Source organism: Hevea brasiliensis, chromosome 15, assembly GCF_030052815.1.
Source record: "Hevea brasiliensis isolate MT/VB/25A 57/8 chromosome 15, ASM3005281v1, whole genome shotgun sequence".
Taxonomy (NCBI): Eukaryota; Viridiplantae; Streptophyta; class Magnoliopsida; order Malpighiales; family Euphorbiaceae; genus Hevea; species Hevea brasiliensis.
The window spans coordinates 49169993-49185264 of NC_079507.1; the positions used below are offsets into that span (position 1 = coordinate 49169993).

The window sequence follows — 15272 nt, forward strand, 5'->3', positions numbered from 1 at the left end:
ATTTGACTTATTATCTCTTAATTTCGATAAATATGGCACAAAAATCCCTTGATTTTAATTTATCTCAAAAAAAATTTTAAACTTTAATTTAATATATAAATAATTTTAATATAAAGTATTCTAAATAATAATCAAGATTGGTTATATTATTTGACTAATTTAAGAAACAATGAAAAAAACTATATTCAATATCAACTTATATAAAAAAAAATGATTGATACTTAATTAGGGTCAAATATTTTAAAAATAAAGTAAAATAATAAAATGTTATTAGTTTTTTCCTTACATTAAAATAAAATCAAAGGAGTTAAGATAAATTAGATAAATTTTAGGTATTAATATAAAATAAAATTAAAAAGTAATATATATATATATAAATAATATTTTATATGATAAATTAAATAAATAATTAATTATAAATATTTATAAAAATATTAGATTTTTTAAAAATATAATTTTATTTTAAATAAATTGAAAATAAATAAGATTAATTTTTTTTTTCAATTTTTATTTGCTTCTACTGAGACACCGTTACCCAGTTCTTATTTTCGTCTCCCAGTTTTTTGCTTCATCCGCCGCCTTCCATTTACGTTTCACAGAACCCACAAAGCCTTCCGTCTAGTCGGTACAGCAACAACCTCTCATCTTATGCCGCCCAACCACAACCCCTCTGTCATCGCCGGCTTATTATCTCCATCAACCTCTCTCTCAGCAGAATCTACGGCCTCAAGCTAGCCGCTGCTCCTCATTCTCACCGCTAATCCCAACCGCACTCCTCAACCTTGTCGCTCCTCACAGGTGAGTTATCTTGATTAATCATATATATTCCCTTATTTTGTTTACTTATTTTAGTTTATCAAAGAATATGATGGTAAAGGTTGTTGAGAATGTCTATTTAGAGTTATTTTGAATGGCTCTTTTGCTGAGCATCTGCATAGGTTCATGTTTAGTGCAATATTTCCTGAAGTAAATTAGTACTCTAATAATAGTTTTTCTCATGCGGGAATATTTTCTGCAGATTCATGTTTAGTGAATTTCTACTAAAATTAGAACACAGTAATCAAACCAGACTTTTATTTTTTTTTTCTTTTTTGGGTTAGAACTGATTTATGCTGAGCCCTAATTCCTCTCTACTCTCCGCCACCTGACCTTTCCTTCCTTTCTCCTTCAGTTAAACAGCATCATCACAGAGAGGAAAAGAAAGAAAACTATTTCAATCTGTTGTTTCACTCCATTATCACCTAACTTGCAAGTGTTAAAGTAAGTTTTGATCCAATTTCTACCGTGTTCTCCTTCTTTTTCTTCTTTAATTTAGTCCTTTTTATCAACAGTTTTGAGCTTCAATTTGGTTTTAAGAGTATCCTGATTGAGGTTTACTAGTTTACTGGGTATTGGAATATTGGTTATGAATTTAGATGAGAGGAACATGGAATAGTCATGCTAATTTTCTAATAGTATCTTAAAGTTTTTCTTTTTTTTTTTTCCAAAATTTAGCAAATTTTTGTTTTTTCATGATTAACCGTTTGTTTATCTGTGTAACTTTTTGTTATGAATTCACATGAGTATTTTGGGAACTTTTTTCCTGCACTGAATTGCTAGCATGTCCAGTGTCACAGCACTGTGCTCCTTCACCTCCACACCTCCTCCTCTTACATAGTTTATTGGTTGAATTGCAGGCAGCTTCATTATAACAACCCTAAGTCTGCTGCAGCTCTAATGGACACCAAGAGTGGTCCTTCGCTGTTCATTTCGAGAGCTTCACAGTTCAACCTATGTCCAGCCTTCTAGCTTTAATGTGTACTATAATATAGTATATAATGACCTGGAAAACCTATTGCTTGATTTAACCGTCTCCAAATGCATCGGTCCATTGCCATTTTCACCCAGAAGATTCTTACTAATTCCAGTCTTATCACCACCACCACCACTACTGCTACATTTTTATTCTCTCACTCCAATACCTTAAACCCCAGGGCTAATGGTTTTGCTTTATTTCGCTTATTCTCATTTGTCCCAAGGCAACGACAGGCTCCAGATCCGGATGATCCATCCACCCTGATGAAGGAAGATGGTGTGGCAGTTTGCTCCCAGATGTGGATTGAGAACTTCCGTGAACCTGATAGGATAGCAAACAATTTGACCTCTTATCTTCGACGTTTTGAATTGTGGGTATTGGCTTATCAAAAGGTTTGTGCTGATGAAATGGGAGCATATATGCCCCGTAGTGCAATTCAAAGGTCTGCATTGGAGGATTTGTTAGTGCTTAGAAATGCAGTTCTGGACGATAGATTTAAGTGGGGTGCGAGGCTTCAGTTTTTTATCAAGTCTCCAAGGGACAAGACAGATTATGAATCTTTGTCAAAGAGAAAGATTAAGGCAATTTTGACAACTACACAACCTGCTCCATTTCAGGATAAGATTGTTCAGGAGGTGCTGTTTATGATATTGGAGCCTATATATGAAGCACGTTTTTTACAAAATTCTTATGCATTTAGGCCTGGTAGGAGTGCACATACAGCATTGAGGGTGATTAGAAGGAGTTTTGCTGGATATCTGTGGTATATCAAAGGGGATTTGAGTACAGTTTTGGATGGCATGAAGGTGGGGTTAGTGATAAGTGCTTTGATGAGGGATGTGAGGGATAAGAAAGTGATTGATTTGGTGAAGTCAGCATTGACTACACCTGTGATTACAAGTAGTGTGGAAGAACCAAAGAAGAAGAAAAAGAGGAAGTATCAAAAAAAGAGGGTTTTGGCGGAGGATGAGCCAAAACCAGATCCATATTGGTTAGAGACCTTTTTTGGGTTTGCACCCGAGGAGGCCGAGAAGGTTCCTTCTTGGGGCCATTGTGGGATTCTTAGCCCCCTTTTGGCTAATATCTGCCTTGATGAATTGGACCGATGGATGGAAGGTAAGATTCAGGAGTTCTACCGTCCTTCAAAAAGTGATGTTATATGGAATAGTCCAGAAGGGGAAGCAGAACAGGGAAATACGTCTTGGCCAGAATTTGTGCCAACAAGTGGCCCAGATAAGACCCGAAAGATGGATTATATAAGATACGGGGGTCACATTTTGATTGGTGTTCGGGGGCCTAGAGCAGATGCGGCTACATTGAGAAAACAATTGATTGAGTTCGTTGATCAGAAATACTTCCTCAAGCTTGACAATGAGAGCCTCCCTATAGAACATATAACTAAGGGTATAATGTTTCTTGACCATGTTTTGTGCCGAAGAGTTGTGTATCCAACTCTTCGGTACACTGCCACTGGTGGAAAGATCATTAGTGAAAAGGGCGTTGGTACCCTTTTGTCAGTCACAGCAAGCTTGAAACAATGCATTAAGCAATTCAGGAAGTTGAACTTTCTGAAAGGAGACAGGGATCCAGACCCACAGCCTTGCTTTAGGATGTTCCATGCTACTCAAGCTCACACCAATGCACAAATGAACAAGTTTTTGTCAACAATGGTCGAGTGGTATAGGTATGCTGATAATCGGAAGAAAGTTGTTAACTTCTGTTCTTACATAGTAAGAGGTTCACTTGCAAAGCTTTATGCTGCAAAATACAAGCTTCGGTCTCGTGCAAAAGTGTATAAAATTGGTTCTCGGAATTTGAGTCGTCCTTTGAAGGAAAAGAAAGGATCATCGCCCGAGTATCACAATTTGCTAAGGATGGGCCTTGTTGAGTCAGTTGATGGCCTTCAATATACCAGGATGTCTCTTGTACCTGAGACTGATTACACTCCTTTTCCAAGTAACTGGAGACCAAATCATGAGAAGGCACTGGTCGAATATATAAGATTGGATGATACAAAAACTCTTGAGGAGCTACGATGTTGCATGAGGGAACAAGGTCTGGTTTCACCTCAGGACTATATTTCGATGCTCGTTTGGAACTACAAAAGAAATGCTATTGTAATAGATCGTAATTCCCTTAGTAGTGGCAATAACACAGAAAAAGAGCAACAGTTGCTACTGAGCCCCGATCATGAGAATGATGAACAGAAAAGCAAAGAAGATGAAGAGCATGAAGATGGGTTTTATGCGGCACAAATGTAAAGATAAATAGTACTGTAATGGAAGAGCAGAATTTTTGTAAGCGCGCTTCATACTCTTTAGAGAAAGCAAAGCAGAATGAGCTTCTTCTGCAATAAGCTAAATTGCTTCATGATTGAAGAACTGCAGAATTTATTGTACAAATTCTGATATATTTATTAAATTTTAAGTTCAGATGATTCAGCTGAATTGGCTTTTACTTGGTATGCAAGGTCTTTTAGCATCACTGCCTCATCTATCTGCTTTCTCTTATGTGAATCTTGTTACTAATGTTCTAACCAACCCTTGGAGTCATGAAACCTTGTGTTTACGAGCTTTATTATTTTTTCCAGCTTCAATACTTCTGAACAATCTCAGTCACAATTGATGATTTTTTTTTTTTTAAATTCCCAGTTTAAGTAATTTTTAAGGTTATACATATTGTATGGTCCTCTGAATGTCAATTTTCTGCTATTTGGTTTCATATTTTGTGATCCCTTATCAGGGCAAATGTGTTGCAGGATCTTCTGAGAAAGGTGTCTTGCAAAGTGACTTTTGATTTTGTTGACACAGCAATTATTGATGCTATTGGAGTCATCAGCAGATGTATCCCTCCCATAAATCCTACTGATCCAGACTTTCATATGTTTGGGACCTTGAAAAAATTCTGATTTTTGTTCACTTCTTTTGAGAAGCTCAATTAATTGTCTTCATACTCCCTGGTTAAACATTGTAATAGACATTCTGCATCTGTTGTTTGTGAAAGATTATGGGTTATACTGATAGGTATTTTTATAGAATCTTTTGTGTTTTGTCATTTATTTGGTATGTTTTTCTTCTTCATAACTGTTAGTTATGATTTGTGATACTTTTTGATTCTAGGATCTACGTATGTTCACAAAGATGTATTATTCAGTTTTGCTATCGATGCAGACCATGAACAGTTATCCAAGAAACGAACTGCAGATATTAATTGTGGAATAGGCTACATGGCTTTTGACTTTACTGCGGTTGATGTAGTTGTATTGTTGTCTATTTGTTTGGTTGCATCACGAGGATTTTTGGGTGTGAATTATTCCACACTCTCATCAATTGTTGTGATTGCAAATATTGATACAAGCAGCAATTATACAGTTATTTTTAGTTTTCATGTCAATTTCAGGTAAACAGGAAAAAGCTAAAGTCTTTGAGGAATAATGTGTGCTTGATGCATTCAACAATTTCATTATAACTTATCTGTTGGAAGTATTAATGTGAAATTGAAGTTCTATATTCCACCGGGTTTCTTTTTCTTTTTCTTTGGGATAGGGAGACTTTGTTAATTAGGAGTATAGCTAATTGGTTTTAACTAGTCAGATGTTATTACTATTTGCAGTTTATGTTATCTGCATAATCATAACTTTAGGAAGCAAGTTTCACAAGTCATTTTTTTATCATAGTATTTTCACCATATCCTTCTCTTTAGGTTCAACTTGATGGAATGTTATGACGTGACTTGTACTTTTTCATGATCATTTACCTGCAAGTTTTAACTGTAAAAGGTGTTAAATTTACGTGTTAAACATTCTATCTGTGGAACTTGTTGGATCAACTTTGATACTTTCCACTTCTCAGTGAAAATTAGCTCTGAAAATTTTGGTTTTACATAGAACTGGCTTGTCCTAATTGTCTCTTTCGCTTGAGTTTGCAGATGACTCTGATTCTATTGTTGCTTTGTGTTCTCTATATCTCTAATTTGAACCTTTGGTCATTAACAAAATACACTATGTTTGGCAGGTGCCTCTTAACTTATTCACTTGATTCTTATTTAAATGTTATTTATTTATTTTTTATTTCACACAAAAACCATATTTCATTATGTTTTTGGATTTCTTATCGTGAAGAAGAGTTGTTATTTTGATTATTTAGTTTTTCGTTTTTGCTTCAATTTTAGTGTATTAATTACTTGCCTTCTTCATTAACTTCATATTTATATGCCAAATTTCGAGTTTTTCTAAATCATTGATTCATTCCTTTTTCTTCCCTTTCAAAATGCTGTGCAGATGAACTGATTGCCAATGCTACTTACATTGGCACCCCTGGAAAGGGAATCCTAGCAGCAGATGAATCAACTGGCACAATAGGCAAGCGTCTAGCTAACATCAATGTTGAGAATGTTGAGAATGTTGAGTTCAATAGGCGAGCTTTTCGTCCTTCAATACCTCAGTGGTGTAATCCTTTTTGAGGAAACACTTTAACAGAAAATAACTGATGGTAAGCCCTTTGTTGACATTCTCAAAGAAGGTGGGATTCTTCCAGGAATCAAAGTTGACAAGGGCCTTGTTGAGCTTGCTGGAATGGTGAAACCTCAACTCTTGGTCTTGATGGCCTAGATGAGTGCTGCCAGAAGTATTATGAGGCTGGGGCTCGATTTGCTAAATGGTGAGCTGTACTAAAAATTGGTCCAGCTGAACCATCTCAGCTTGCTATTAATGAGAATGCCAATGGCTTGGCACGTTATGCTGTTATCTGTCAGGAGAATGGCTTAGTACCTATTGTTGAGCCAGAGATTTTGGTGGATGGATCCCATGAATTTAATCGCTGTGCTGATGTGACTGATTGTATTCTTGCAGCTTGCTGTAAAGCACTAAATGATCTCCATGTGCTTCTTGAGGGAACTTTTTCGAAGCCAAACATGGTTACCCCTGGCTCAGATAGCCCAAAGGTTAAACCTGAGGTGGTGGTCGAGTATACAGTCAGGACTTTGCACCAAACAGTTCCTCCTGCTGTTCCTGCCCTTTCGGGTGGACAGAGTGAGGAGGAAGCCACTATCAATTTGAATGCAATGAACAAACTCAAGGGCAAAAAACCCTGGTCCCTTGCATTCTCTTTTGGCTGTGCTCTTCAGCAGAGTACTCTCAAGGCATGGGCAGGAAAGGAGGAAAATGTAAAGAAAGCACCGGCTGCTTTCCATGTAAGATGCAAAGCTAATTCAGAAGCTACTTTATGTGCCTATAAGGGTGATGCTAATTGCTACCTAGGGCTGTTCAAATTTCGAATAAACTTGACAGATCTGACTGACCCATTCTGAACCAAACCGATAATTTCAGTTTAAGTGTAGTATTGGGTTGGGTGTTCTCCAGTCAAAACCTGATTCAAAAGCTTCTAACCCTAAGCCTCTATGTCATCTGCATCTTGTACCCTCTACAGACAACTCATTGTGGCTGACGCTCCACTCCAGAGACTTCCTTGGTCATCGATGAGGCGATGACCCCTCTTGATACCTGATGTAAGCCAATTGCTTTATAGGTAATTTTTTTTTCTTTTTCTCTCCTTTCCTTTCTTCTCTAATCTATAACAGTAATTGACTTGCGTTTGCAGTTATTTGGGTAGAGTGGAATGCTAATATTTCATTTCTGCCATTTTAGTGCTTAATTTTTCCAGTTCATTCTTTCTTTCTGCATGCCATTGTTTCATTTTATTTCTTTCATTTCTGCCATTGTTTCTGTCACTTCTGCCGTTATTTAATTTTATTGCTAATATTTCCTGTGATTTTGGCTTCTAGTTTATTGCAATGTGTAGGGTGATTTGGTTTTCCAGTTTATTGCAATTTGGGTAGAGTGATTTTGTTTCCAGTTTACTGCAATTTGGGTAGAGTGATTTTGGCTTTTAGTTTACTGCAATTTGGGTAGAGTGATTTTGGCTTTTAGTTTACTGCAATTTGGGTAGAGTGATTTGGGTTTCCAGTTTATTGCAATTTGGGTAAAGTGATTTGGTTTTGCAGTTCATTCTTTCTCAACTCAACTCAACTAAGCCTTTGTTTCAAAAATTTATTGGGATAAATTTTTGTGAGCACAATAGCAGTTCATTCTTTCTGTGTGCTAATATTTCCAGTTAATTTTATTTCAGTGATTTGGGTAGAGGAGCATAACAATAGACTGCAAACAGAAATTAGAAATCAGAGAGGGCATGTGAGGTTGCCTTTCCACAGAATTGCAATTTGGCATGGATGGGTCTTCTAGGTTCTATTATTGGGAATCGAGCAAGCACTGTCTCAATCGTATTTCTATTCAGCTTGGCGAGCTTGAACCTACCTTGAAGGTACTCTGTCCTTATCTTGTTTGGTTGCTGAGAAAGTTCAGGATAGTGATAGTGATAATAACTGTTCCCACTTAGTTTTGATAAAATAATAGTGCACTTCTGATTCTTGCCCTCTTCTCCCTAGCTAATTCTGATCTTAATTAGATTGCTGTGTTTGGGCCTATTGAGATGCTTTTGGTTCCTTGTCCATTGCTTCTTGATGGGATATTCATAATTCCTAATTAAACCCGTTAATTTGAAAGGGGAATTGCTAAATCTGTCAAATTTCCCATATATCTTTCAAATAATGTAACATTCATAAATCTTCTATGAATCTTTTATAAAATTCCTGCATGTTAATATCTTTCAAGAGAATAGCAATGTGGGATGAGGCACAGACACTTGTTGAAGCATTTCTAAGACTATGGCTTGCAACTAGCTTGTGTTTACGTGGAGTAGTCAAATTCTGTTTTGGTTTCATGTACTGGAATTCTGCAGAAGTAGGAGAGATTTAACCATGTCATCATTAACTTGTATTTATAAATTTGTCAACCCCATGCTACTTGTGCGCTTGAACTGCGTTGTTACCTTAAAAATATGATTTGGGTTCTCATATGCATCATACATTCGGTACTTATCTACTGTTTTTAAATGATTCTTGAGATCAGTGGCATGTGAACTGAATGTGAGTGGTGGCAAAGAATGGCTTTACTAATCAAATTGCCTGCTATTTGCATATTTTGCTTCATTTTGTCATGACTACCTAACTGAACATGATTTCTTATTTTCTTATATGTTGGTTCTGAAGCCACCTTAAAGTAACTCACTTCTTTGAGAAGGCAACCATTTTTCAAATTCAGTAGCTTTTTTTGGATATCAGAGAGGATCTAAATCCTTACTATCTTGACCCTAGTTTTAAAATTCAAAGTAACTTGCTTCATCTAGGTTAGCCTGTACTAAACATTAGCAGTTTATTGTTGGTTGCTGCAGTACTTTTTTTGTACTGTTTACTATTTTTTTAATGCAAGCTGAATTTTATTATATTTGTTTGGATTGAAAGCATTTTTCTTTCTTTATTTTTGGTAATATTATACTAATATTTGTGTAATATGTATTGTGCTATATTTGTTTTTTTTGGAGTTTTCAGAGTTATATCAACTAACATTTGGAGAGCAGCCTTCTGCAGAATTTAGAAGTGGAGTTTATAACATTAATAGATTTTGTTATTGCTTCTGTTATTTAGACAAAGCAAGACTCATTTTAGGGAATGTAATATTTAAATTTTATTATTAATTTTCTATTATTTTAAAATTTAATCATTATATGTTAAATATTTTAAATAGGATTAAATGTATGGTGAATTGATTTTTACTAACAAATATCACATGATATAAAAAACAGTTGATTAACATTTCAGTTCACATTAGCAAGCCCATCATGCAATGTTTTGGATATCCATTTCACCCGACGGACTAATCCAATGAATTTCTTTGTGGCGTCTGATCTTGTAGCTATACTGCCGCGCTTTCACAACCCAATGTCTGACAATCGAAGTCTTGGGTTGGTTTATAATATAAGATTACAATAATTTACATAGATTGGATTGGATTGAAGGCTTAATTTATTCAAACCCGACTTATGAACAGTCCTTGCTACCCTGGGAGAGGGTGCTGCGGAGAGTCTTCATGTGACGGATTACAAGTACTAAGTCCAGGGAGAGGGTGTTTTGGAGGTTCTTCTGAGAAGGAAAAGGCACCAGCACTAGACCCTTTCCAGTTCTCTATTCTAATGCGCATGGAGAGAGATATAAAGAGATGGTTTGGGATTTTTTGTTTTCTAGATAATAGATTTACTTTTACCACTTAAGGATGGCGTTCCTCTACTTTCCTTCAATTTTGAGTATGTTCCTATCGTTTTCAATACAATCTTCAAATGATATGCTTTTGTTTGGCTCGTATTATTCAAGTTACCTAGTTGTGCAAACGAACAATGAATCAGGCTGAGGATATATGGTTTTCTGATGCCTTAGGCAATGATTTATGTTCCTTCCTAGGGAGGATTATAAGTAGATTCAATATTAACCTGAAGTCCTCTCTCTTATGGTTTGCTTGTTATGGGGCTTTCTCTTATGGTTTGCTTGTTATGGGTTTTTGCTTCTTAGAAAAAGGTTATTGATTACATGTTTTGACCTTGAAAGTGCCTTAAAATAAACAGTGAAATCGTACTACAAAAATGCTGAAATGCAGGTGCTGGAGAAAGATTTACAATTAAGAAACAATCTGCTCAACATTCATTTGATATTCACATTTGCCTCTAATGTTTCTGGCATCATTGCAATTATTAGCCCCACAATGTAAACAATTTTGCTCTTTAGGTTGGCATTCTAACGAAATTATCAATTGTGCAGTAGAGTTGTGTCACGACCCAACCTATGGGTCGGACCGACACTAGGACATGGGTCGGCATAAAGTCTCCGAGATTTATAGTAAGTCTTACTATTCCTAAATGCATAATCAGGGCTAAAAACTGAGGTTCAATATGTAAATAAAATAAAATAAAATATTAAATTTTTAATTTAGATCAATTCAGCCTGATAACAATTAGAAACTAAAATCATGGGAGCTCAGTTTAACCTGATATCATCCTTTACAAATTATTTATATGTTATGAAAATTTTCATTTACTAATATCAAGAATTTAAATTAACACACTTCCTAATAGGATCTATACTACTGCAACATATGCGGAGTTTTAGATTTCAAATTTATAAAAAAATAAAACAAATAAATAGCTGATGTTAAACCTGCGAGGAGGAAAGCAGGTTACTTTGAAAAAGAACTCCTCCTGTAGCCTAAAAAAATAAGGTGAACAAGAGTGAGCATTCGACTCAGAGAGTAAAATATCAATTTTAAGTACAATTTCTATAGCTATCTAAAGCTAATGCATCATAAGGAGTGGAATGCAATACCTTCATAGTTTTCATACAAATCACATCATAAATAAATAACAAAAAGGTAATTTGGAGCACTCACACACCCATATAATATTCAAACAGTACATATATGAGAGCTGATCTCCTATATAGCTAACTCTCTTAATCCAACATCTACCAACGAGTACATTTCAAGCCAGACTTTCTCTTAATAGACCAAATGCGGGGGCCAGCGAGATCATCTCGAGCCGTGTTTACCCTGACTTATCCATAAAAGGATCGGGTCCCAGCGAGTCACGCTCCAGCTGCGTCTATCCGTTCTGTCCATATCCAATATCACACACCACACGTACGCTAACACACGCACACTGCTCCATATTACCATAAAATAATATCTATAACATTTCATCAAATAAATATGTAATATAAAATGCGTCTAGTATTTAACTATATAAATATATATTTATAAGTGATGCATGGGCATGCCTGAACATATAATAATATTAAAATTATAATTAAAATTAATATTTTATTCACAATACTTGTGCAAGCTACTGTAGTGGCTGGATTGAGGAGAAAGGTTGTCCTGGCTCACCTGACAATTTCATTACAATTACTTAATATAATTGACTCAATACAAGCTTAAAAAGAATCAAAAATACCATAAGTTGTGTCGAAAATTCAGCAGAGTTCTCCCTATATCTATGACCTACCAATCCTGTAAAAGAGTTTAAAATACACTTCTATATCCACAAGTCACACAATCATATCTCAATCACATCACATAGCCTCTCCTGGGCGCATTCAAACAATCAATAATCACAATTTTGAAAAATTACAATTAGGTCTCTATAATTAACCATTTTTGCAAAAACTACCCAAATGAGCTTTAAAAATTTTAAAATTTTACCCCGAGGTTCTTGGCAATATTACTAAGTTAATACAAAATGAATTATAATTTTCTAACTACCCACGAATATTTTATAGATTTTTAATCTAAACCCGAAACTAAAAAATGAAGGAAACTTAGGGTTTGGGCTTACCTATGCTAATTCTGATACTGAAAACGTATCCGAGACGTCTGAAAACGGTGGGATAGTCTATAATTTTGACTCGGTTCTAAAGTGGCTTCAGCGGCCTATCTGTCCAGCTTGAAAATATAGACCTGATCGACAGTCGAATTTTTATGAATCGAATGTATCTACGTGAAGCTCATAACATGGGGGGTTAGTACATAATTTTTACGAAATTTATTAAACTCATTTAATGCCTGTAAAAATACTGCGAAGTTTCATGGGATCTATCGAAAAACAGTGTTAGAAAATTTTGAAATTTATATTGCTGTAAAGCTCTCGCTGAATGGAGTGCGTTGATGGTCTCGGATTTTCAATCTAATGGTCAGATCGCCGGAAAAACAGCAGGAAAGTGGCTGCCATCACTTTCTCTCTCCTCTTTCTCTCTCTTCATTCTCTCCCTCACACTCTCTCTCTCTCTCTCTCTCTCTCTCTCTACCACTTACTGCTGGGTGCCATTGCTGGCTAGGGGTCGACCTAGTTTTTTGTTTGGAGGGGGGGGGGGGGGACCTTGCCGGAGTTTCGCTGGCGCTACTATTGACCGGTCAGGAGAGAAGACGAGAGAGAGAAAGATGATGAAGGAGAGAAGACAAGAGAAAGAAAGATGATGAGGGAGAGTGAAACGGGGAGAGAGAAGGAAGAAGGGGGGGTGTCTGTCCATTGCCCACACACTGCCCAAGATGAACGTTGTCACTTTCATCACTTTTCATCTCTCTCTTCATATATATATATATATATATATATAATACAATAATTCTTAACTTTTAAAATACATAATATTTTATTAAAAAAACTTTATTAAACCCCAATTTAAAATAATATTTAATTATTATTATTAATATTTAAAATAACTCTTACTTAATAATTTAATTAAATATAATAGCATTAATAATAATAATAATAGTAGTCATTATACCAAATTTAAAAATATCATAACATAAAACTATAATTTAAATTCAATAATTCAAAAGATTAAATATAACTTCATAATAATCTTATAAAATTTATTAAAATAATAAAATAATGTTAGGATAATATTTAAATACCATATAAAAATATAAAATTTATATTTTTAAAAATTCGGATTATTACAAGTTGCCCTACATTATATAGTGAGTACCTAGATGAATGCATTATACCATTTGCTGCATGACTTTGAATGCACGAGTTTGAATATCCATGCACCGCATACTTCAGAAGTGGTTTTCTATGCACATCAAATTTGGATGTTTTTTTGTTGGATGTTAATGTTACTCCCATAATGGGTTCTAGCTCCCTTGAAGATAATTCTGCAAACCTATGTGTGCCTGACTACCTGTCCCATTCTAGCTATCTGTTTTGTCATGACTATTATTGTTTGTATGTCTTTTTGGCAGCTTGTATTTTCTTTAGTTTTTCCTTTAACTGGATGCACCCATTTACAATAATCATCCATAGTTTATAATCATCCATAATGTGACGATAAATCTATACATGGTTAACTAGGAGAACTATTCGTTTAATGGTAAGAATTTAGAGGATGCTAGCAGTTCAGACCTCATATTTCAGAAGATTAACTAGGAACTATTCATGTTGCCAGGCATTACCTTTTTGAATTAGGTCGTTATTAGGAAATGCCTGAATAGGTACAGTTTAGATAAGTGACAATAATGGTAATGGCTAAACCTATCTAGAAATTGAATTAGATTTCTGATACACAGTAATGAGAAAAGAGAGTAAGGAACATTTATTATATGCAAAGCATTTAGGTTTTTCACATAAAAAATTCATGTAGTAGATCAAGACTAGGGGTAAGCGCTATTCGGTTTGAATTGAATAGACTAAATTGAACTGTCTTAATTTGATTTGGTTTTTAAGGTAATTTGATTTGATTCGATTTTGAATTTTAAAAATTTCAGTTATTTTGGTTTGGTTCGATTTTGAAAAGAAAAAATCTGTTGAACTAAACTGAATTAAATTGTTTTATTGATTTTTAAATTGCTTTATTTTTATGGAGAATTTATATTCTATATGTATTTTTACATATATAAATTATTTAATTTCATTGATTAATGGTTATTAGGTTTAAATTAAGGTCAAAATTAGACTAAATAACTTGAAAATAAGTACAAATAAAATCCCATCAAAGCTCAAAATCAATTGATTCGAACTGAACCGAATTAGAATAGTTTGATTTGGTTTGAACCAAATACTTAGCCCTAATAAAGACTAAATTGAAAGAAAGTATAGATAATAACATTTCATTACCAAAGGGCTTTACTGATCCAGCCATAGAGATGACCTTGTATCCTGCAAACAGAACCATCAATCAAAACTGGTAAAAACTTAAAAAACCTGCAGAAAGAACAGATCAGATCTAAATATCAAATTTTCAAGAGATTAGAGGACTTTCTACCCTCTTTAGTGTGGCACATACATCTCAATCCAACTCCACAATTTTCATTAGGCTTTTCGCATTCGTTGCAGGTATCCAGCACATGATTAGGAATGTCAAAAGATATTATTGTCTCCAACTCATATTCATCATAGTAATCATCACTCGAAGAACTACCATACACCGGGCTGTAACGTGAACAATTCAAATCTTTTGGATGAAAACCCTTGGCAAGCTTTTCAATATCATTAACTAGAAGACATGAATATGGGATCTCATCTTCTTGAGATTTAGATGAAGCTGCACAAGCCTTCAAGTGGGTGCAGTTACTGATAAATGATGTCATGGGATAAATTTTGCTTGAGCAGTTAAAGAGAAGAAGTGAGTTAGGCCTTGGTGGCGTAGTAAAGCCAGCAGATAGAAGAGCAGTAGAGACAAAATGCTGCGAAGAAGAGCAAGAAGGTTGAGAAATGGTTAGTGTTTTAGTCGTGTAATCTATCCAAGAAACTGGTCAAAGACCAAGAAAAAGTTCTGAAGAACAGCTTATTAGATCTGCGTAGTACAATGTGATTTAATGGGGATACAGAAGTTGAATTTGAACCATGAAAGGGACCCTGAATTTGGATTTTGCTACAGAACGTTGTAGAACTGTGTTTCGGATACACAAGTGCTAAAGAAGATATTGAAGATGAGAAAAGGATATAAAAACTTGAGTTTCTTGAATGTATGCGTTTTCTTTCCTTTTCTCAGCTGGCTTGGTCTCTTTCAATTGGTAAACAAAATTGCTGGGGCTCTTGGCCTT

The 15272-nt window shown here is 35.0% G+C and overlaps 1 protein-coding gene and 1 pseudogene across 2 annotated transcripts; both read left to right on the plus strand.

The window, feature by feature from the left end:
* The first annotated feature begins 709 nt into the window (after window positions 1–709).
* Window positions 710–4242, plus strand: LOC110638889 (nuclear intron maturase 2, mitochondrial). 2 transcript variants are annotated; one of them, XM_021789607.2, is made up of 3 exons: window positions 710–798; window positions 1172–1260; window positions 1677–4242. In XM_021789607.2, exon 3 carries the CDS (start codon window positions 1858–1860, stop codon window positions 4054–4056), a length of 2199 nt encoding a protein of 732 aa, XP_021645299.2. In that variant the 5' UTR covers window positions 710–798; window positions 1172–1260; window positions 1677–1857; the 3' UTR covers window positions 4057–4242. The 2 variants fall into 2 exon arrangements, with proteins under 2 accessions (XP_021645299.2, XP_021645300.2); XM_021789608.2 differs by lacking the exon at window positions 1172–1260.
* On the plus strand, window positions 4229–10191 carry LOC110638890 (fructose-bisphosphate aldolase 6, cytosolic-like; annotated as a pseudogene).
* The last annotated feature ends 5081 nt before the right edge of the window (window positions 10192–15272 follow it).